General features: G+C 36.5%; 5 protein-coding genes and 1 long non-coding RNA gene across 7 annotated transcripts; 1 reads left to right on the top strand and 5 right to left on the bottom strand.

The window, feature by feature from the left end:
- Positions 1 to 2,535: 2,535 nt before the first annotated feature.
- LOC119995877 (GATA transcription factor 5-like) lies at positions 2,536 to 4,735 on the bottom strand. The gene is made up of 2 exons (XM_038842344.1): positions 3,666 to 4,735; positions 2,536 to 3,402 (listed from the first exon to the last, which is right to left on the bottom strand). The coding sequence occupies exons 1-2, from the start codon at positions 3,759 to 3,761 to the stop codon at positions 2,668 to 2,670; spliced, it is 831 nt and encodes a 276-aa protein (XP_038698272.1). The 5' UTR covers positions 3,762 to 4,735; the 3' UTR covers positions 2,536 to 2,667.
- Positions 4,736 to 4,850: 115 nt separating this feature from the next.
- LOC119995876 lies at positions 4,851 to 9,497 on the bottom strand. Its single transcript, XM_038842343.1, has 7 exons — positions 8,972 to 9,497; positions 7,690 to 7,744; positions 7,239 to 7,313; positions 7,024 to 7,115; positions 6,241 to 6,322; positions 5,465 to 5,548; positions 4,851 to 5,205 (listed from the first exon to the last, which is right to left on the bottom strand). The coding sequence occupies exons 1-7, from the start codon at positions 9,295 to 9,297 to the stop codon at positions 5,080 to 5,082; spliced, it is 840 nt and encodes a 279-aa protein (XP_038698271.1). The 5' UTR covers positions 9,298 to 9,497; the 3' UTR covers positions 4,851 to 5,079.
- Positions 9,498 to 10,239: 742 nt separating this feature from the next.
- On the bottom strand, positions 10,240 to 11,321 carry LOC119997989. The gene is made up of 3 exons (XR_005468139.1): positions 10,945 to 11,321; positions 10,735 to 10,808; positions 10,240 to 10,580 (listed from the first exon to the last, which is right to left on the bottom strand). It is a non-coding gene; the product is annotated as an uncharacterized LOC119997989 (long non-coding RNA).
- Positions 11,322 to 12,104: 783 nt separating this feature from the next.
- LOC119997987 (isoflavone reductase homolog) lies at positions 12,105 to 14,151 on the top strand. The gene is made up of 4 exons (XM_038845241.1): positions 12,105 to 12,462; positions 13,357 to 13,597; positions 13,666 to 13,869; positions 13,958 to 14,151. Exons 1-4 carry the CDS (start codon positions 12,124 to 12,126, stop codon positions 14,119 to 14,121), a joined length of 948 nt encoding a protein of 315 aa, XP_038701169.1. The 5' UTR covers positions 12,105 to 12,123; the 3' UTR covers positions 14,122 to 14,151.
- Positions 14,152 to 14,261: 110 nt separating this feature from the next.
- Positions 14,262 to 16,613, bottom strand: LOC119997988 (myb family transcription factor PHL11-like). Of its 2 annotated transcripts, none has more exons than XM_038845242.1 (6): positions 16,263 to 16,613; positions 15,899 to 15,975; positions 15,740 to 15,803; positions 15,517 to 15,592; positions 15,014 to 15,083; positions 14,262 to 14,692 (listed from the first exon to the last, which is right to left on the bottom strand). In XM_038845242.1, exons 1-6 carry the CDS (start codon positions 16,399 to 16,401, stop codon positions 14,294 to 14,296), a joined length of 825 nt encoding a protein of 274 aa, XP_038701170.1. In that variant the 5' UTR covers positions 16,402 to 16,613; the 3' UTR covers positions 14,262 to 14,293. The 2 variants fall into 2 exon arrangements, with proteins under 2 accessions (XP_038701170.1, XP_038701171.1); XM_038845243.1 differs by having other exon boundaries at positions 14,262 to 14,686; positions 16,263 to 16,610.
- A 1,729-nt stretch (positions 16,614 to 18,342) lies between these two features.
- Positions 18,343 to 21,181, bottom strand: LOC119996883 (TATA-box-binding protein 2-like). Its single transcript, XM_038843663.1, has 7 exons — positions 21,086 to 21,181; positions 20,324 to 20,329; positions 19,501 to 19,674; positions 19,033 to 19,104; positions 18,836 to 18,886; positions 18,645 to 18,689; positions 18,343 to 18,439 (listed from the first exon to the last, which is right to left on the bottom strand). Exons 1-7 carry the CDS (start codon positions 21,179 to 21,181, stop codon positions 18,416 to 18,418), a joined length of 468 nt encoding a protein of 155 aa, XP_038699591.1. The 3' UTR covers positions 18,343 to 18,415.
- Positions 21,182 to 22,436: the final 1,255 nt, after the last annotated feature.

Here is a 22,436-nt window from a genome sequence, read left to right as displayed (position 1 = left end):
GTATGGACAACATTTAAAGTGCATGTGGAGCATATCACATATACTTTATTTTTCATTCATACACCTCAACAATTGGGATTACTGGGATCTTGACATTTATCTTTTTCAATTTGTGGCACAAGCGGCTACTACTCATTCCAACCAATCTTGTAGTAGACAGAGACTGTATTAGGTGTTAATTTCGACTCTAATTAAACTCACAATGCCCTAATCTTCAATGAAAGAATGCTTTATGATCTTTCATTGTTACAAATCTTTGAATTGTAGGGTTCCAATGGGAACCAGCTTGAACTCTCAAATTAAATTATTAATTGGTGAAGCGAGATCGAGGAATGTTTTATGTCCCAACATACTTAACAAAGTTGAATTGGAATCTAAAATAAACCTCAACCAAGTTATATGTACACATGCAAAACTATTGTCGGTAGAAGTTATATGTACTAACAAGAGTTGGATTGATTGACAATCGGCTAGGTTAGGTATATGTCTGTCCAATGTTCGATTCTTACCATAAACGTAATTCCCTGTCGTATTTCAAATTAAAAAAAAACTATTGTCGGTAGAAATTTTAGAGCATCCACAATAGGATGATTCTAAAATGCTTGAGATGATACTTTCTTGATAAATTAAGCTCTAGATGTTCACAATGGGTACTTGAGATGATACTTTCTTGATAAATTAAGCACTACATGTACACTTGTGATAAAAAAATGACACTTGAAGTGTATGATAATTGATAAATAGTGAAGAGAGATGTGATGAAAAAGGAAGAGAGAGATGATGGAAAGAAAGAGAGAAGATGAAAAGGAATAGAGAGGTGATGAAAAATAAGAAATAGATGATGAAAAGGAAGAGAGAAAATAAAGAAAATGAGTATAGAGTGTCGGAATGTATGAAGTGTTGATGAATAGTGTTGGTTATGGGATCCAATCATCCAATTAAATTGTGCCACCTAAGAGAGAGGAGAAGAGAGAGAATATAATTTAGTGAAATTTAGAGTGTGTGCACAAGTGGGATCATTATGGAGCTTATAGTGATAATTTTATTGAAATAGTGATTATAGAAGGGACTCATTAAAATGTGTGAACTTGACATAAAACTCAACCACCACCAATCATATGGCATGTCGGTTCAACTTATTTTCAATTTGAAATTTCATTTTATTTAATCGAACTAGAAATGAGAAAATTGAAAAAAGCTTTCTAAAAATAGTTACAAAAAAATTCAAATGTCTCACTCACTAATCATACAACATGATGATGGTAAAGAATCACTTTCTTTTCTTTTTTTTTTGTCAAAAAGTTTATTTTAAGTGAGGTTTTGACTTTTTGAGTTTGTCTTGCATCATTGATACTTTTTAAAATGGAATTTTTTTAATAAGTTGAGGAGTGTTTGTAACCCTAGAAGCCTCAATCAATGAATTGTGCATGCAAGAAATAAAATTTTCATGCCATGGTTTTTGGACCATGTTACATTCAATATAGTTCCGATGTCCGCAATTTAATAATTTGCACACTCTATTTTTTAAGTATTTTCAAAAGTGAAATGACATGTAAGACACTTTTTTGAGTCCCACATATTTCAAGTTAATGATGAGATTAAAATGCGTAAATTAATATAATTTGCAGACTGTTCGCATAAAATAATTCCTCTTTATATTTATTCTCATATTACATTCAATGTTTGCATACATATTTGGGTAACTTTATATTTTATTTCTTTCAAACTATACATAGTTGCATTCAATTTTGATTTATTCAAACTATATAAAAAAATATTCTTAAACTATATATGAAAAACAATTATTCTAAAGACTTAAGGGTCCGTTTGGTTCAACTAACCCTTTAGAGAAAAGTCCAATGAAGAACAAAATGAAAATTATAAAACAAAACAAACCTTGGACTTGTGATCCTTGATTTCTTGTTCAAATTCAAAATTGAAAGGAGCAGTAGAATAAGACATCTTCATCAATCATCTGCACCTTGGGTTTCACACCTCAGAAAATAAGAGGGAAAGCCTTGGATGTGTAAGAAAGAAAAGGACAAAGAATCTTTCTTCTTCAAACTGTTTTCCATTTCCATGAGAATCAATTGGTGGGGAAGGATATAAAATGCAATAATCCATATTCTTGTCTCAGTATATGAGATAAGTGTCAGATTTTCATAAAATATTCAATATTTTGACACAATCACACATACTAAATTACTAATTCTTGTTAATGGATTGTTTTTTACACTGATAATTGAGTTTAGGACACTGTAATGTTCTCTCAATAATCCCAATGATGCCAAGAAAATAATAAAGTTCAATACTGAAAGTTCATGGTAAAAGTCGGTAACTCAGTACATGATGTTTTATGTTCTTCAAACTGGAGACAGAATTGGCTGCTCTTTTCAGAAATAAAAAGAATCAATGAAAATTGTCTCTTCGTAGTCTTGAGTAGTTTGCTATTTCACAGAAGGAAAAGCACATAACTTTGCATTCATTTTCTCTTGCTTTGACTGTATTTGGGAGATGGAGAAGATAACAGGAAAATGGATTCTGAAAAGAAAATGATTCCCAAATTTTGATGCCAATACTGGGGAGCAACCATAATCTCACTAAAATATGTAATGATCTTATCTAGAGTAATTTACATAGGAGGAATTGGAACTCAACAAAAAAGGGTCACTGCTCACAAGGATTAATGGAGGCAGTGTTACCCATTCTCATCTCCATAACTTTCTTGTGAGAATTGGAGTGCAAGAAGCTCACAAAAGTAGGGCTTTTTGCAGGTCTATACTCTGGCAATAGTCTTCCTGACTTGTACCTCACCCCACATGCATTGCACAATGTCTTTGGACCCATTGGTCCAGCCCTCCACTGTGGGGTTCTTTGTGATTGACAATGAGTGCACCTCCTTGGTGGTTGCTGCTGCATCACACCCCAACGACCATCATTACCCTCCAGACTCATCATAACCTCCTCCTTCTCTGTCTCCTTATGACCATCCACTATGAACTCCTTTGTTTCTTCTATGTTACTAATGTTGTTGTTTGGGGATTCCTGCTTTAGGGGTATCATGAGTTCACTGTCAGCTAACCAATGTGTTTGTTGGAGCAAAGGAGGGTCAGAGGATGTGAAATAAAGAGTTTGGTTATGTGGGTTTAGGTTATGAGTCCAACTAGTTAATGCATCATTCTTTTTGGTTTTGGCAGTTGGGGATGTCCTTTTTCTCTTGGTTCTGGCCTTCCCTGGGACTACATACTTGTGCAAGGAAGATGGGTTTTGTTGGGTTTTGGTCAATTTTGGGTTTAAGGTTGGGTTTTGAACACTAGAGGGTACTGCTGGAAGACAACTTCCTGTGCTTGATAAACAGTCCTCTACAAATATTGACAGCCATTCCAAGCTCATATCCACTTCCTACATTCACAACAGTCACAAACCCAAAACCAAAAAATCACTAAAATTAGGTATTGAGTGATTCAATACAAACACAGAAGCACAAAGTTTCAATCTTTGTTAGCAAAACAAATTGGGTCGAAACAAAGCAAGAAAAAATGGAGAAACAAGCAGGACACATAATGATGGTACTCAAATGGCAAAAGCTAACAAAACAAATAGACCAAGAAAAAAGTTGTGCTTCAACAACTCAACTTAAAAGGGAAGAAGAGACTCAGACTAACCATGCTTTGAGCTGAGAAAATGTCAGCAGGAATGGATGAAGCAAGTTGGTCTGGCTGGTACTCACCGGAGACTGTCACATTAGGGGACAATTCCATGGCCGAGAAAGGAAAGTAGCTTCTTGTGAAAAAAAATCCAGAGAGATGATAAAGATGAAGGGAGAAAGTGATGGGAAAATAATAATGAGGGGAGACTTGCAGAGATGTCTCAGACTCTCAGTAATGTCGGCATATAAGCTAAAAGACCTAACCAATCATCCACAGGCCACACAATCCTTAATTCTAATTCTCACCATCTCCCTCCACTCTCTTTTAATTATAACTTTAGTTCTTTTTCACTCTAGCCTCTTTTTTATAGTTTTTTCTTCTCTGCTTTAGAATTATCTTATTTTCTGTACTGGCCACGCGCTTTAGGTTTCAGCTCAATTTACTTTATCGTCAGTTGGAATACTTCTGTGCGGATGGACATGATAACATGTGTTTAAACTCATATCATATATCCAAAGAATAAACATATAATGTCGTTTTCGATTATGAAGAAAATATTTTTCTTATTTTCTATTAATATTGGCACTTTTTATTGGTTTTAGAAGTCATGGTCCTTTTTTTTTACAGGTCATTGTAAATAATTTAAAACTTAAAATAAGTGCAATTGGCTGGAAAGTTTTATTGGGGGGTCCAGAAATTGAAAAACTTGTGTTGGGTAGGCTTTTCTCACTCATCAGTCATCACTGAATCAATAAAGGCACTGGGAATCTGGTATAGGCCCATCCACAAATGCTACTCTCAATGCAGGCACACAAGGGATTCTGCATGCCAGCAATTATTCTAGTAATAATAACAACAATGAAGAGGAAGAAGAAAAAATGTTGTGTGATATGATACTGTCAATTCAAATGATACACAAAGTGCAATAGTTGGCCATAAAATTCCTCTTTACTTCAAGACCAAATCATAAGTTGAAAAGAAAAAGCACCTAACTCAACAATGGCTATAACATACAGATAGGTCATTCATTGATGCATTTCTGTGAACAAGTGAGACTCTGTTCCAATAGAGAGGATGAGCAAAGCAGCAGAACATGATGCAAACAAGTTAAGCTGCATAAAAACTATGTTAATGTACCCAAAAGATCATGTTGACAGAAAATAAATTGACTGGAGGCGAATTCTTTTACCAAAATGCATATTTCCAGTAATATATCCATATGGACTTGCATTTGAATTGGTATGTTAAAAGTAATTGTCAAATTTTCAATACGATCCACTGTACATGATATATCCAATCATTAAAAACAGATTTAACGCTTACATTTCCATTGGATTTTGGGGGGGGGGGGGGGGGGGCGGCTGGGGTTTGGGTATCTACTGACATTATGTGCATAGAAATGTACAACAACTGTTACCACTGACGAATGTCAAGGCTCCGAGTTAGGTATCGATAGATATTGACGCCACTCTTCAGGCATTCCCTTCCTTGTCTTCAGCATCTTTATTGCAGAGTTTGTTAGAGGTATCGCAAGGATGTCATAGTCTTTAGGTGCCTGAAAGATATAGCAGAAGTAGTGTTCTTTCTCATATGCAATTTTTAGCAGATCAATATAGAAGCTAAATTGTTGAGAATACAAAATTCTTGTACAGGAAGTTATACTATTTGAAATTTTTTGACAGAGACCGACATGACTTGCTTATATGTGCCACGCTTTTGCATAGTTGCAGCTTTCACTCCGAATGACGTATATATAACACAGCAAACAAACCTAAAAAAAGTGGCAACACAGTAGAGGCGACTCTCAGTCATACCTTGGGGGGCTTCTTCAACTTCATATTTGCTTCCTCTGGAGTTTTTTGTCCTTTCTTTGAGTTACACTTAGAACATGCAGTAACCTATCACAAAAACAACCAATTATCAGGAGCCATAAATATCTTATTAGATATTAAAACAACAATTGTTTCCAGTTGCAGTTTATAGAGAAACAATTTCTATGTTCTCACGCAGAAAGAGTGTACCAAGCACACAAAATTTCATTGACTAGCATGAACCTTGAAATAGTTTTAAGAAAAATGTTGCCAGAACACAGTGGGTATATCGAAACACCCTTTTCATGATTTCCGGCAGTCACAGAATTCAAAGTTAAAGAGAGGGTGTTTTTTGGATTAATCAACTAGCCCCCCATTCAGTAAACAACAGAAAACTGCTTCCAATTTTTGCTCTCAAGAACATGTATGTCCTTCGTCACAGAAAATTACCAAACATTCCCTCATTTACCTTGGTTCATATGCTTTCAGCTCAAGTACAAATAGGGGAGAAAAATCTCGTTCCCGATTGTTGCTTATCCGTACATTTTTGGGGCTTATTATCCAAGTCCAACATTAGGCCAACAATTTCAAGTGATTCCATGCACCACTTTCTTCGTATTTTTTCAGGGTGCTAGCAATCCATCTCATCATCAATGCATAAAGTGAAATGAACTGATTTGCATTGTTCAAGATTTTGCCTCGGATTATTGTAACACAGTACTTTAGTGTACCTATAGGTAGTCTCAATATTGAGTTATGGATAAAATAGATTGTCTTACCAGATTTTCCCATTTCCATTCCCCTCCACGTGCAACAGGCAAAACATGATCAATTGTCAAGTTCTCACGTGAAGAACAATACCTGATGCAAACGAAAAGATCACATAGAAAACAACAACTTACAATCATATGACTCTTAATCACATAGAAAACAACAACTTACAATCATATGACCCTCTAAACTATTATTCATCCTAAATGAGGTTTTTATTTAAAGGAACAAGAATAATACAAGGTAAAATACCAAACTGAAATCTAGAAAAGTTTCCACCTTGACTTGACATATGTAAAAAGTTTGTTGTCTACACTTGCATTTGTATCAAGGAGAATTTGCTTCAGTTACAACGTTAAAACAACCAATGCAGAAAGCATGCAACATCTGAATCTTCTCTCTCTCTCTCTCTCTCTCCCAACATACTTCGACAGCATCTTTTTTTCTTGGATTTCAAAAACAATCAAAATTACTGAACTATCTCTCTGAGACATGCAATCTTTGAAACCCTCTCCATGATCTGACAGATATTCTAAATAATTCCAACCCTTTGCAGAAGGGGGAAGTGAAGCTAAAAGGGAAAAAAATCATGTCTGGAGAAGAATGACGTTTGGAGCATCTTGTATTTGTTAGACATCATAATGAGCATACCAGCTAAACAACCAGACTGTAATACCTTTAACAGTGGTAGAACCTGAAACGTTTTTTAATGGTGCAAATGTGAAATTGGAGATATTATCGTTTGATCATTGAGTCAACAAAAAGGGTTATTCAAATGGAGGATTACTTACTGACAAGTAAAATTATCTCGGAAGAGAACATTTTTGCGACTAAGGCTGTTTTTGATTCTTCTTCTCTTCACAATCTGTAGTAAATGTGGAACCTGGAAGCAGGAGGTAATACGTCAAACAACTAGTGACAAATACGACAACAAAGACTAGCACTGAAAAAATATACATGTCAAAAGATTAAAATATCTAACTTAATATTCTGTTCGATTGCATACCCTTAACACAGCTGGAATGCAGAATGAACCACTTGGGGAGTTAACAGTCTGATCATAATATTCCAGAACATCAGCCTAGTTTAGACAAGAAGAAGAAACTCAGAATCAAGGGCGCAGCTAATATATTCACTTTTGCATGTATCTGTCTCTACGAGCATGGGAGGAGTTACTAAAAGAAAAGGTTGTGTGTCTCTGCAGATGTACCAGAGACAATAGAAGAAGAAAAGGAGAGTATGTCCCCGACAAAAAGTGATAACAAAAATAATCATAAGAGAGGTAGAATCACAAATTTGTGTATAGATGTACAAGTAAGAAATAAAGTCGACTAGAACAAATCATTTGAAATAAAAATTGCTACGAAAAACTAACAATCATATCAACTTGAATCTGAACCTGAAAATATAGATTATGAATGTCCAAATGTCTAATATCAAAAAGGTACTAGTCCAACCTTCTCCATAAACTCCAAACAAATAGCGCGTCTCCAGCCTACAACATTGACTGGCCTGTTGCAAGTTCACAAAAGTCCAAATGCATAAGCAAAAAACTGCATAACTCTTTAAGAAATTTAGTATAAGGGGGGGGGGAAGGAAAACAAGCAGCTTGTGAGTTAACAGTATGAAAAATACCAATCAACACACCAAATGGGAACTTTTCACGACCTTTGCTTTTCCTCTTTAGCTTTTCTAAATGATGCAAATCAAATATAGGAGGATTAAATGGAAGTAAGCAGCAAGTCAACAAACTCTAGAGAGGACATTCCAGGAAATCTTTTTTTGAACAAAATCTGATCTACAATATAAGATGTTGTTGAACACTAAGGCCCATAGGGATACAGTAAACAATGGTTTACGAAAACAGGATCAACGCCAATTCATATTTTGAAAACTTATTCTCCATGAGCTGGCGTACAACACCACCGTAAAAGGACAATCATTTCCAAAACAATTGTAAATTTCATAACGCATTATTAACCCGTTCATGTTTCTGCTTTGGTCCTGTCAATTAGGACTTTTGTGTCAGACCCTCAGACCACCACACAGGTCAGAAAGACTAACAAGACCATACATGGATTTCCCTATACTGCATCAAATCAAATATAAAACTAACTTCAACTACACAAATATTGCAAAAAGAAATTTTAGCCTCCGCTAAAACCAGGCGGGAGCACTTTGTCCTGCATCTAGCATACCCATGGATAACCATAAATTCTCAAGCTTCATAGGTAATTCGCGTGCGATAAGTCTTCAAAATGATTCATAAAAAAGAAGCCACTTTCCTAGATAGATCCACTAACATCAACTTCATATAATAAACTAGCAAGCAAGTTGATTGGACCCAATTCTCTAAACCAACACTAAACCAGGACAGTTGAACTAAAATAGTACAACCTTAACCCTAAAAGTAACTGGGAAATGAAGAACAACACTTCCCTATTCTAATATGGTGGAATTGTCCTTAATTGTTATTTCCAACTTAAACAACCAATACAGGAAAATAATTAAAAATATCAAGTTGACTGAAAAAACAAATCCAGCACTGCAAAAGGTAAACCAATCACATTAACCTGATCAATCAATTATTTATGAGAAACCTGATCTATCAATTAATAAACAGTTAAAAGCAATCACATTTAATCTTGGTAATCATGAAACATAATCTATAACTGAAATTCTAACAGAAATGATGTACAGTAAAATAAGAAAAGAAAGGATCAAAAATAAAGAAGCTACCTATAAGAAACGTCCAAGACCAGGCCTCTAAAACCAGACAATTCATCCCTTTCAAACTCGCGATCATAATCTTCACTTTCATCATGAATCCCCTCATCACTCACAGTGAGACTCCCCTTTACACTGAAACACTTGGATTTCTTGTTCAAAGAAGAAGAACCATATAGTCTTGAACTAGAGCCAATGAACCAAACACTACGCTTATGGAGTCTAATCGATCTCAACCCATTAACCGAAGTAGGACCAACAAGATTATACTGAAATGGGTCTTGGTGATCACCATTGAAAAAAAGCTTCAGGCGCCCATGTATTGTGAATTGGGCCATTCACAACACAGATAGAAGGGTTCAGTGTTCTTGCTTCAGTTTTGGTGAAGAAGTCTAATGGGTTTAATTTTAGTTAGTAGGAATTACAAGAGTCGTCAACATTTCGAGGAGAAAGATCGAATTTTGGGAAATGGAGTAGAAGTGTAGAACAGAAAAACAAGAAAGCCAACAGCACACGGGAAAATCTAGCGCCACATGTTCCGAAATATGCTTTCAGTTTCAGCTCAGAAATCAGAATATCTCCCTTGCGCACCTGAAAAGACTTATTTGCCACTAGATTTACTCTCTACCAATATTGGATTTCAATTTATAGAATAATAATCTTTATTATTTATTTTTCACTTTCCTCCAACTATTCAAAAAAATTTTAATTATTGTTTTGTTCCCATGAGCATCTAAGCATTTATAATTCATATTTCATTTCATGACTTCTGAATATTTGATAGAGGTTAAAATGGTCGATTTTTTTTTCATAAATTTAAGAGTGTTTTGGTTTTTTGGATTATCAGTAGATTTTTAGGTTTGTTTCTTTAAAAAATATGTAATTTTTTTGAAAATAACCTAGCGATTGGTTCAATTATTCGATTTAACTTTTAATAACCCTAATATTTGATATTTATTTGTTGTCATCTGGCCAATTAATGGTGTATTTATTTTTTCAAACTTTTTTTTTTTTACTGAGAATGACATTATACAATATCACACTTTAGACATTCAAATAGGCCTAAACTTAGACCATCAAGTTTGCGCAAACAAAAACTTTAAACATCCGAATAGACCTAAACTTAGACCGTCAAGGTCAACGTATAAAGGTATTGGCCCCATTGGGAATCCAAATTCACCACTTAAATGTCCCTTTTAAGGGACCTCAATGCTTGCTTGATTTGTATCAAAACTGTAAAATCAAATGTTCCCCATAACCAGTCTTGCAACACACAAAATTGGAGTTGTTACTACTAGAGCAACAATAATCCTCATAACAAGAATCATGGGGAAAAAACATTAAAATGTGATTCAATTTTGCTTCTCCTTCCAAATCCCAAACAAACAGCACATGATTACAGAAACCACATGAGTACATTTCACCCTTTGTCCATGTACACCACTTTGGGAGGGCAAAAGATCAAAAAAATTCTATGAATGGAACATTAGACCCTTGTGAACAGAACTACAGCTTAAGATCCAGCTGCACTGTCCCTGTGTCAGGTTTCACGCTTGAATTCTCTGCCATTATCATTAAATGAGATGCATACGCTCAGCGATGAGCCGCCACCATAATCGATCTGCATTCAGAGATATCATGAGACAGCCACACAGAGGCACACAGCACGATAGAAGACCACCATTCAAGTCGGGCAGCCTCAACTACACCCTTTCACTATGATACAATCCAGGAAAGAGGATAAACAGAATACTGAAGGGACACAAACACCATACCATTGCTGAACCTTTCTAAACTCTGAAAGGACCGGATAGATGTTTTCGAATGCTGTATAAGTCTCATCCCGTACCTAAGACATCAAAACGAGGAAATAAGTTAGCAATGTAATCAACAAACTGAACGCATGCTTATTAAAAAAAAAACAAACAGAATGCATATATCCCGAGCAAATGTAAAGAACGCATGCTTGGAGATTGTTGGCTCACATCTGGAGAGTTAAGAGGTATTCATGGATGCACCACAGGTGTTTGACAAAATGCCCTACTGAGTCGGCATCAATTTCCCAAGCAATATCAATGGAGTTCAAAGACAATAAACAACATTCATCAACAGTCTTTCATTATCCAAATATAGCTTAACTTAGAAGAGATAAACTAACCCATTTTGTAGGGTAACATATTACAACTGATACACCAACAGAACAACCCAAATGTTTCCTAATACTAAGAAATTCAAAGGTTCGGGAATTCTTCTATCAAAAGCAAACAACACCTGAGTTCAATTTCAACCACCAACTAGAGGACTCTCTACCTAAAAAACTGAGAAGTCTCAAGGAGACGAGGACTCAAAATATAATCTTCAAAAACTGGCCATCAATCTCAATAGAGGAATGTATGAGCCAAAAGTCGTGCACATAAGAATTTGCATTATAAGGCTCACGAGAGCCTCAATTGACAATGCTAGACCCACGAGAGTCTTAGTTGGATCTGATAGGGCCACGGCACAAACAATTGGCAACTAGACCCACGAGAGTCTTAGCCAAGCTCACAAAGACCCATGAGAGTCTTGAGCCTAACGCAAAAGGCCCATGAGAGCTTGGGCCGCCTATTCCAAGAAGTCTATATGAATTTTGGTCTATACGATGGTTCGTAAAAGCCCAATTATCACCCAAAAGGCTCAAAGCCCATGCTGCCACGGAAGCTACTACTTAAGTCCTTGGGCCCAATCAAAACCCAAGGCCCGTCCGTACTGTTTGACAGGTGCAGATCACGTGACCAGTGCACTATAAATATGGAGGACCCCTCCTCATTAAAGCTCTCAACTACTATTGGTACATCTCTCTCTCTCTAAAGCCTTTCACTTCTCTCACTAAAACATTTACTCCACCAGTGACTGACTTGACCGTCGGAGCTTCCCCTGCCGGCACCACATCGGTGTCTAAGCTTGACGGTCGACCTCTAGTGTGATCTTGTAGGTTGTCGAAGGCCTCGTCCGACCTTCCAAATTGATTGTAGACTTTTGAGTCTACAAGTAACATATATAAAGATGTGGCTCAAAATAACTTTGTGGGCCCACATGATTGAGTGGCCCAAGTGCCCAAACGCTGCATCACTCCTATACCCGAAGCACAACAAACACGAGAAAATCTAGTTTCATATCAATAGATGCATGCAATGGCCAAAAGCAAGGTCCTTGTTGTGGGAGGTACTGGTTACATAGGCAAGAGACTTGTGATGGCAAGTATTGGTCAGGGACATACTACATATGTTCTTCAACGCCCTGAGATCGGCCTCGACATGGACAAGCTTCAGATTCTGATGTCGTTGAAGAAGCAAGGAGCTCGCCTGATCGAGGGCTCGTTTTCTGATCATCAAAGCCTTGTGGATGCTGTTAGAAAGGTTGATGTTGTCATATGCACCATGTCAGGTGTGCATTTCAGGACTCACAACATTTTGATGCAGCTCAAGCTTGTTGATGCCATCAAAGAAGCCGGCAACGTTAAGGTACTTGCGTGCGTCTGATATATATATACACTATTTCAAGTAAATTTTGTTGTGCCTATCTAAAATTTTGTTACAATACAAGTAGAAGTGATGTGTATTGTTCAAGAATCAGAGTCGATCGATTTGCTTTATAGAAAGAAAATATCAATCAATTAAACTCACATGAAATGATTTTACTGGGATTCGGCCAATTGTCTTGATCATAGAATATCATTGAAAAATAGGAATCCGTCTCATCAAAATATTTTCCATAATTATCTTTAGTATGGAATGAGTCAATCATCCACCTTGGCATCTTATTGAGAAAAAAAAAATAGTGATATTATTCCTCCTTTGATCAAGAATTTCGATTTTTGGGAAGTATCAATAATAAGGTTTTAATTTTCTCAAATGAACGATTTAAAGAGCTATTAATTCTAACAACCAAAATTACGTACCATAAGCTTGGTCTAGCGTTGCTTTGAGTTAAAACATCAACCAAAAAAGGGATTATGGCCCTCCACTAAACTTTGTCTCCTCTCTTTATTTGGGAAAACTATTTTTTTGAAGCAACAGTATTTGTAGTTATTCACTTTATTGATTTTTCAATTTCCAAAATGGCCAAAAAGAGAAAGAAGTGTGGTGGAAGAAATAATTCCTTGATAGAGTAAAAATATTTGAAAGCTACACAACCTTTCTGGCTACATATCCGACCGAATCAGAATATGTCACCTTTTGTTTAGATAAAAGTCAACAAGCAAACAAGACTTTCTGAGCATTTTGAGTCAATAATTCAACACCTGTTCCTTAGAAAATTTCATTTACACCCATAACAATATTAGTCTAATGTCTTATATTGTAATGATAACCAGGACAGTAATAACATTATGTACATACACTGTTTGTGTTCTTCAGCGTTTCTTGCCATCAGAGTTTGGCATGGACCCAGCACGAATGGGAGATGCACTTGAACCAGGAAGAGTAACATTTGATGAGAAGATGAGAGTGAGAGAGGCAATTGAGGATGCCCAAATACCTTTCACATATGTTTCTGCTAATTGCTTTGCAGGTTACTTTGTGCCTAACCTCTCTCAACTTGGAACCCTCTTGCCTCCAAAACACAAAGCATATCTCTATGGGGATGGCAATGCCAAAGGTAGAATTCAATCTTCACTCTTAAAAAATTAACATAATCTGTGTTTGATTAAATTGTGTTTTCTGCAGCTGTTTTCATGGATGAAGATGATGTGGCGACATACGTGATCAAAACGATTGACGATCCTCGAACTTTGAACAAAACAGTGTATCTGAGGCCACCAGAAAACATTCTCTCTCAAAAACAGTTGGTAGAGATGTGGGAGAAGCTTAGTGGAAAGAAACTGGAAAAGATCAGCATTTCTGCTCAAGACTTCCTTGCTCCCTTGAAGGGTACTTAACATAAGCCTATATGTTTCCTTAAACAGATAATATACAGATACAATAATTTCCTCTTTTTGTTGGTGCAACAATGTTGCAGGTATGGACTATGCAAGCCAGGTAGGAGTGGGGCATTTTTACCACATATTCTATGATGGTTGTTTGACAAACTTTGAAATAGGAGAAGAAGGAGAAGAGGCTTCAGAGCTTTATCCAGAAGTGGAATATACTCGCATGGATGAATATATGAAGCTCTATCTATAGGAAGAAAAGCAAATTTGATCAGCAAACATTTAAGGAACTTCTAAAGCTCTTCAAAACCCCGATTTCTGATCAGAATAAGACCTAAATATGAATCTTTTCAAATGTAATGTATGACTGTATGAGCAACTATGGAGGCTATATAATGAATATTCCAAATGGTGGTATTTTATTTTCAATGTGAAAGCATGGTGAGTTCCAATTCAGATCCATTTGCAGCAACATAGTCATAGCTATTACTGGTATTCAGGTCAAAATGCATCAAACCTTCTTCGACCTTGACGTTTATGGCTTCTTCTCTTTCTCTTTCTCCGTGAAACTGAAAAGTCGAACTATTTGCCTTGTTATAGTGACTGTTCCTTGCAGCTGCGGTCCTTGATCCGTTCAAGGATTCTGCATTCATATTCTCCATAAGACCCGATATAGCCAAATTGATGTCCGTCAATTGAGATTTTGCTGCTTCTAGATTCATATTGGAACTCACATCTAGTGAGAAACAATTCTGGGCTTTCTCCAGCATAGTTTGTAAGTACTTCCCCTGGGCTTCTATTCTCATTTGTAGTTTCTTCTGCACCTGTATATCAGATTATCAGAATAATGCATCGCTTGCCAGAAAAGACCATGAACTACAGAACTTTGTGCAAACTTCATGCAGTGACAATTGATCAACAGTTTATCCAATATGTGGTCAATAATCCTACATAATATATGGTAGATTTGGAGCAGACCATGCACAGTGTGACAGTGTCTTTTAGACACAAAATCATGAAGTGCAATTGACCATATCGGACAATACCTCTCAAGTACTGCATGCAAGCTGAATCGTGAAATAATCAACAAGGTATTTATGAATGCAGGAGAAACCGATAGTAAAACTACTCATGGAGATATGCACCTCAAGCTGTTCTTGTAAACTGTTTTGCACTTCAATCTGGAACTTCTGAGCTTCAGCAATTGGAATATCTCTGTTTCAATACAAGATCAAGTGTGTTAAGAAAGAAAACCAAAATATAAAGTCCATAATTACATAACAGAAACCAAAAGAAGATCCTAATTAGGGTAAGCAGCAAACTATTTGTTTGTTTGGCTAAGTTAACTATTCCCTCAAATGTGAGCTCTTGGTACCGTTGAAAAAAACTTATGCAGATTATTTGAAATAGTGCATAAGCAATGTTCTGCTAAAAAAAGAAATGAAATCAGGGCTACAATTAATTAAGCAAAAGAAGATGCTGAAAGTTTTCAAGTTTTGATCCGATCATAGCGCATACAATACAGACCATTTACGGAACTTCTTATGTAGACAGACAGCTAGCGAGAATTATTATGAACTCGTATAGTTTCTGTGGAATTAGAATCAGATTTGGTGAATGTGTAAGGCTTTGTGATGCTGTCACATACCCTTCTCTGCTATCCACTCTTGATGAACTGGTACTAGTCCCAGAGGATTGATTGCTGAACTGAACATATAAGCCCCCTTAAAGATCAGATAGATAAACAATCCATAAGCATACATAGGAGTAAGCTCACAAAACAAACATAGACAAGAGGTATTCCCAAACATCATTGGTTCCAATTCAGATTTTGAATGTCATTAAATCAAATTGTCAAGTAATGAACTCACCACCACTCTCGTTGTTTCGTTCTCCACCATTCTGTTTCCGAGCCTGCTGTCCCATCCTATATTTCTAAGCATTACAAACCAAAAACTAAATTGCAGTCTTTGAACAAAAAAATTTGTGAAACAGGGAGCAGCATTAGGAGTCCATACAGATAAACATACCTGTAAATGACTCTTTAAATGGTACAATGTCAACCCCTTCAAGCCCATCAACCTCAACATGGACTTTGGAGTTGCTTCTGCAATGAAGAGATCATCAAAACTTCTCTCCTAACTAAATGACTTGCAATCTCAAACATTCCTTCATCAATTTGAAATTTTCATGAATCCCCATATAATCAGTACAAATTCATGTTTCAGTGTCAAAGTACACACATCTGCATCTGTTAATGTATCTCAAATTTATGAACTTTGACCTTCTAATTCAGGTTTTAAAGAAAACCCATAATTCAAAAAAAAAATCATTCGGAGCAGAAAAAAGAAAATTTGGTTTGACAAAGTGAAGGGGGAGAGTAAAGGTACTCACTATCAGGGCCACCAAGTTTGGTTACAGCATCCACGAATCGCTCATGAAGATCAGCAGTCCATCGGAGCCTTGGCTTTGAGTCTCTGGTCATCACCACTCCATCCTCGTACAGATAACTCCCCGCATACCCCCTCTCCATTGTTTCCAATCACCTTACCAACATCAATTCAATACCCAATAACAATTTTCTCTCTCTACCTCTTCTGTTGCAAAATTCTCCCCAATTTGTTCACAAATCAAGAGGAAAAAAAGAAGAAGAGATATTCAGTCCTGGTTTATACTTTGCAAAGAACGAAGACAGAGGACAAGTTGACGGTGAAATTGTTAGTTAATGCTATAAATAAGTGTAAGAACATGAGGAGGAAAACTCGGAGACGAATCTGAAGCAATATAAACATGTTAGTGTTTATCATGCATAACTCCTTTGATCGTGCACCGTTTGATGCAAATCCAATGGTGTTAGGAGCTCCCGAAATAGAATATAACGCCACGTAGATGCCAGCGCGGAATATTCTGCGGCGAACAAGGGGAATGGAATATTGGTGAAGTCACTTGGGGGACCCACTGCCGTTGGAGGGCGAAAATCGACATTTCGTTTCTTTCACATGCAAATAGAGACAAGTTTCGACGTCTCCGTAACGTGCTGCCGTACGGGGGAGCTTGGAGTTGGAGGTGACCGGAGAATATTCGTTAGATTTATAAAAAAATAGCGAGCGAGTCTGTCCAACCCAATGAACCCATGTCCTCACTCCTCAGTCTTTTCATAATTTTCTTCTGGTTTTTATTGAAAAGATAGCAAATAACAATATGGGCCTGGACTCCATATACATTCTAGTTGCCTAGTTGGAGATTAAACGAAGACACAAGGCCCAAACCAAGTCCGTAGACTGTTGCCAGGATATAAGAGGAAAACAAATAAACTTTCGTTGTGTTAAAGCATGTCAACAAAGGGTTGCTTTTCTTGTGACTTCATTTCACTGCGAACTCTGTGCAGTGCAACTCTTGTGAATGAGTGAATTCCATCAACCCTTATTATATATGCGAAAATCATGATTCATGCAGGGCATGATCACAGCATCTTCCTTTTCATGGAACTGATTTTCAACAGAAAATGTTTTTTTCTTTCTTTTCTTTCAATGAAGCGGATCAATATCACGCAAACAAAGTCAGAGACTCACAGCATGGGTTAACTGTTACGTGTTGGGCATTGATTGGGCCAGATCGGCATGGCCCTGGCCTGCATGTTTACCATACTAGTAAAATGGAGCTCTGTTAGCAACTCCAGTAGCTTCTTCTTATGACAAGTCTGTTGTAAGTTCTGTTCTACTTAAGAGCTGGACAAAGGTTGTGTTGTGTATAACAGGACAAGCAATTGCAAGCAAAACATGGTAGTGCAGTAGTAGCACATGGTACTCCAGCAGTAATAATAAATCAAACAGATTCAGAAAAACAAAACTTTTCAATAAGCTGAAAGAGAGAAGATTTATGCCCTTATACCATCTTTACATACTGTCAGCACCCATGTGATCCTTCCTTCACATCACATGGGGACCTAATCAACACAAAAATGAGACAAAAGAGTACCCCCAAAGTCGCATACATTTATATATGCATACATACACAGACACACACAAAGCAAAGCGTGCGTGTTGATCATTACTATTTCAGCAAAGAATGGACACTGATGTTTTCTATTTTAGCAACTATCTTGGCCTACTCATATTCAGGCTACACAATCTTTTCCTTAAAGCTTCACAATTTTAATTCTAGGTGCTCAAAACTCACAACTTTGAGGCTTTAACACATCAAGACTTATGTATATAAATACACACACACACACATATATATAAGAGAATTTAGAAAGGAAAAACATAGTAAGGACTAAAGATTGCAATTCCTTGCTTCTGATTTGGTCTCTGTGGTCCAGCACACCTACATAAGCTAATAAAAAAACAGAAAGAAAACCCCTACTTATAAATCATTTGGTCTGTTCATTAAGTATGTAATCTCCCTTTGCTGTCAGTAGTATTGTATTGACGATGATGGTAGTGATATTGTTCAGAAATTGTCAACAGATCTACTCTTCAGTGCTGGTATACGGTTTGCTATACATCCGAAAACTTTCCTCCCCTTTAGTATATATATAAGCTTCTCTATTTCCTGCATAGACTACTTTCCTGCAAGACAAACATAACAACCCAATATCAGAAAAGAAACTTTTTCACTGGAAACTCAAAAGCTGGAGATCTATATAAGTGTTCAAGAAATAGAAAGCAACACTCTCACCTAAGCAAATAAATCCTGTGGCAATGCTTTCATTATTACCTACAATTCACTAAGCTTTATGCCTGGGAAGGAAGGGGCAAGAGATAGATAATATACCTTGAACTTTGCAAGGAATCCAAGCTTTTGAATGATACTAGCATACTAGAAAGCCACATATAAATGTCAGAGAGGCAACAACTCTAATTCAAAAAAACTACAAACAAATTTATAATACTTAAATGAGTTTACTGTTAAATAAACCTTGAGATTAACATAAATATTGCAGCAATTTGAAAGCAAGCATTTACCTTCCTTGCCGCCATTTTCGACTGCATTTCACTTTTAGCACCTGTACAGACCTGTAATTATAAGTACATAATACTGTTAGTCAAAAAAGCCAAAGGAAATAAAGGAACATAACCCACAAGCAGTTCTGGAAAATAAGATCACAAAATGTGGAAGCAGAGCAACTGAAAATTCAGAATGAACTGATAATTATCCTCACCATCTTGCCAGAAGCAAAAATCAATGCAGTAGTTTTGGGCTTCCTGATCCTCATAATCACAACAGCAAAACGCTGGACAGTATTTTCGGGAAAAAAGGATTAAGTGGATTGATTCCAACAGTAATGTGCAAGCTTACACAAACAAAACAGCTATTATTAGTTCTATATGCCAATGTTTGTTCATGCATAAACGGAGAGAGATTAATAAGGGGACAGAAGGAGCTCATTTTCTGCAATAACTCATCCAAAAATGTTATACACCACCAAACCCCTATCAAAAAAATCATATTCAATGAAAAAAAGAACAGTAGAAAACTCATATCATAGGTAAACATATGAAGAAATAAGGCCGCTAGGCTTGATTACACATAAAAAACTTTTGCATGACAAACAAATATACATAGGCTATCTCCCAGATCTATTGACCAAAATAGCTTAATACTAAAATTTGGAATGAATTCCGAGAACCTTAGGGTTATATTCTGCATTTCGTGCTTGCAAAGCAATTTGCTTCAGATCCAATCTGCAGTCCAAGTTGACTGTTGACACAATGTTCCTACAAAAGCATTCCCATATTAGACAGAGAGAAATAAAAATTAGTCGAACCTCCCGCTTCCAACAAAGAAAAAACACTTCATGAGTTCATGGTCAAAAACAAAATGAGAGACATAGTTTAAAGTTTAAACACAACACTTAAATTTACAAAAATGATTACAAATAAGAGACATTTAACGAAACTTCTAAAGCAAACAGTGAACTACTACTACAAATGAACACTTTCCATGTCATGAAAATAAATATACCTAATGCCCACTCTGGGAAGCTTTTATTTCTTAAATACAAAATTAATGTTACATTACATGTCCAATGTAAGTGTAATTGGACCAACAAGGTGAACAGAAATAAGTTCATGGAAGAACATTCCACTCAGCTAAAAAGTTCTGACAAACTAGGAACAACTGCCTTACATCTTTTCTTGTACATATACAAATGGACCACCAAAACAAATAATCAGAAACATATACATGAAGCCTGTTTGGTGATAAAGCACCACAAAAGAGACAACAAGAAGTTATGTCTGTGTTGCATTATGTGGTCACAGAATCTCGTCACCTCCAAACAGATGCAACTAAGGAAAAAAGATACTGCATCCTAATGACATGTTGTGTAACCTATGTGGTTGGTACTTTAAGCCAATTAGATCACATAACTCAGATGCAAAAGTCATATAGACACATAACTTAAAAGTATTAGACACGTAAATTTAAAAGTTCAAAGAAAAGCAACTAACTAGCACCTGACAAAACACAGTAAAAGTCAATGAACAGCAGCAAACAGGAAATCCATAGAAACTAATAGATACATAACCAGAACATGGGGAAGAAAACCAACTTCAAATTTTTTCACATGCCGAAAAGACGCCGAACACGACATGCAGTGAACGATAGTTGCAATCATATTTGTCATACTACTGTCTATGGACTTCCAAAATTTTCTATTTGACAAGGTCTCAACAAATAACTTCTCAAAATGTGCAGCACATCATTTATGGGTAAGATTTTTATTTGATTCAAGCCACAAATGTTATATATAAAGCTTTGGCTCACTCTTCAATATCTAAAAATCAACAAATTCCCATGAAATTTTTTAACGATTGAATATACCAAGTCAGTGTACTAGAAATTAACAAAAAAAGGCTGCCTTTGGGTGGTTTGGGGAACGACACTCCATCTTCATATATATTTAAACGAAAATAAAAAAAGAAAAAATGGGTTACATAAAGTATATCCTAGTTAGTGTACTGTTAAACAATCATTGACACTTCAAACTTCAAAGCTTTTCCATGTCCATTTAGGTTCAATCTCTCACTACATAACATGAACAGCCTTTACCTTCCTCAAACCCCTATCTCCGGTTTAAGGTCGGACAGGCATAACATCTGACAACAAGACACTTTACAAACAACATTAGCTAGCCTTCAAAAAAGCTTTCTGATTTTCTGTCATAGAATCCATTCCTTTCATTCCTTGTGGCAATGAATAAGAATAATTACCACCACTCCACGTTCTCCAAGGTCAATTATGCAAAAAACTGTGCCCAGAATTGTGAATCCTTCCATTACAAAATTCTCATCCACAAAAGACCTCATTTCAGACACAAGGAACAATATCGACCATCAAAACCTTATCAAAATCTAAATCAGAAAACCGAATCACTTGAATATAATTCGATTCATTCAGCTCAGATAGAATCACGTAAATTATATGTGAAATATTCTTGAGGGAATTGAATAGAGGACTTAGTTAAGAGTGGGGAACAATGCCAGACGGATGCTTGGCAAGGTCCACCGGCTGGCTACCTTCCAAGCCACCAAAGTCTGCCATTAGATTTGTCCCCCACTCTCAAATAAAACCCCAGAAAAACTATTCTTAATGGGTTCCTCCAACAACCCCAAACAAAAATCCCTGAAAAAAACCCACCAAAAATCTCTCAAAAGACCTGGACTTAACCTAATTCACCGCCCCGATCAAATCCCAAACACAGACCACGTATTTGGGGCCTGCTTGTCTTAGATCACATAATTTCAGTTTGTGGTCTTTAACCGGTGCCCAAAATCAATAGACATCGATTTAGATTCCAAGAACCCAAATTTAAACAAAACCAATCGAAACCGGTAAAAAAGTGTTTCGATGTGAAACTAAAGCCGCGTTGGAGGGAAAATCAGATGAAAGAAATGTTATTTATAGGGTTACAGGTGAAGAATTTGAAATGAATTCTCTTTTATAGGTTCTGAATGATAGATAAGAAGAGAAGCAGGTAGTCTTTCTTTGTTGTCTTGAGAGGAGATTTTGAGGTCTGATGAAGGGACACAGAAGGGGAGAGTCGGTTAATGAATAGAATTCAAGGTCTTTTTGGGGAACTTCTTAGGTCCACCCTATTTACCTCCACCCTTTTGTCTACTCCTATCAAACATCATTGGATCTAAAAAATAAACTCGAGATGCTCACCCGTGTAAAGACTATAATAACCTTTAAAGACTTATTTAGCAGAGGTGGATGGTCCACTCTTTTCATAAGAGTGGACCTTAGTAATTTCCGTCCTTTTGTACCCCGTATCTTAGATATATATATATAAGTAGACGTGTAGTGTCGATGAGGATTGTGTGGTTACCGAGTTTTGCCGATTTGCGGAAGAGGACATTCCCGAAATTTTAGACTATTGAATCAACTTGATCACGGTAAACTGTTAACCCAAATAGAGTTCCTCAATTCAAGTCTCATGAGTATAGTCTTTTCATTGTCGCAATCTGTAATATGGGTCATTGCTCAGTTCAAAATAGACGAACATCATTCTATATCATCTTCTGCACTAGGCCTCGGTCTAAGTCTCAACCAGACAACTAG

Source organism: Tripterygium wilfordii, chromosome 4 (genome assembly GCF_013401445.1).
Source record: "Tripterygium wilfordii isolate XIE 37 chromosome 4, ASM1340144v1, whole genome shotgun sequence".
NCBI lineage: Eukaryota > Viridiplantae > Streptophyta > Magnoliopsida > Celastrales > Celastraceae > Tripterygium > Tripterygium wilfordii.
Note: the sequence above shows the minus strand (reverse complement) of the source record. Positions and strands in the feature narration are given on the sequence as shown.

What these genes read in the sequence shown, in the direction of transcription:
- LOC119995877 (XM_038842344.1), bottom strand. Translation starts at nt 3,761, where the DNA reads ATGGAATTGTCCCCTAATGTGACAGTCTCCGGTGAGTACCAGCCAGAC. An exon ending in TTTTCTCAGCTCAAAGCATG is followed by an intron (nt 3,403 to 3,665) that starts GTTAGTCTGAGT and finishes TTGTGAATGTAG; the next exon opens with GAAGTGGATATGAGCTTGGA.
- LOC119995876 (XM_038842343.1), bottom strand. Translation starts at nt 9,297, where the DNA reads ATGGCCCAATTCACAATACATGGGCGCCTGAAGCTTTTTTTCAATGGT. An exon ending in GTCTTGGACGTTTCTTATAG is followed by an intron (nt 7,745 to 8,971) that starts GTAGCTTCTTTA and finishes AACTTGCAACAG; the next exon opens with GCCAGTCAATGTTGTAGGCT. An exon ending in GCATTCCAGCTGTGTTAAGG is followed by an intron (nt 7,116 to 7,238) that starts GTATGCAATCGA and finishes TCCTGCTTCCAG; the next exon opens with GTTCCACATTTACTACAGAT.
- LOC119997987 (XM_038845241.1), top strand. Translation starts at nt 12,124, where the DNA reads ATGCATGCAATGGCCAAAAGCAAGGTCCTTGTTGTGGGAGGTACTGGT. An exon ending in TGGGGATGGCAATGCCAAAG is followed by an intron (nt 13,598 to 13,665) that starts GTAGAATTCAAT and finishes TGTTTTCTGCAG; the next exon opens with CTGTTTTCATGGATGAAGAT. An exon ending in CTTCCTTGCTCCCTTGAAGG is followed by an intron (nt 13,870 to 13,957) that starts GTACTTAACATA and finishes ACAATGTTGCAG; the next exon opens with GTATGGACTATGCAAGCCAG.
- LOC119997988 (XM_038845242.1), bottom strand. Translation starts at nt 16,401, where the DNA reads ATGGAGAGGGGGTATGCGGGGAGTTATCTGTACGAGGATGGAGTGGTG. An exon ending in ATTTAAAGAGTCATTTACAG is followed by an intron (nt 15,804 to 15,898) that starts GTATGTTTATCT and finishes TGTAATGCTTAG; the next exon opens with AAATATAGGATGGGACAGCA. An exon ending in AGAGTGGATAGCAGAGAAGG is followed by an intron (nt 15,084 to 15,516) that starts GTATGTGACAGC and finishes GTATTGAAACAG; the next exon opens with AGATATTCCAATTGCTGAAG.
- LOC119996883 (XM_038843663.1), bottom strand. Translation starts at nt 21,181, where the DNA reads ATGAGGTCTTTTGTGGATGAGAATTTTGTAATGGAAGGATTCACAATT. An exon ending in ATGCAGAATATAACCCTAAG is followed by an intron (nt 19,105 to 19,500) that starts GTTCTCGGAATT and finishes AATACTGTCCAG; the next exon opens with CGTTTTGCTGTTGTGATTAT. An exon ending in TTTTTGCTTCTGGCAAGATG is followed by an intron (nt 18,887 to 19,032) that starts GTGAGGATAATT and finishes TTATAATTACAG; the next exon opens with GTCTGTACAGGTGCTAAAAG.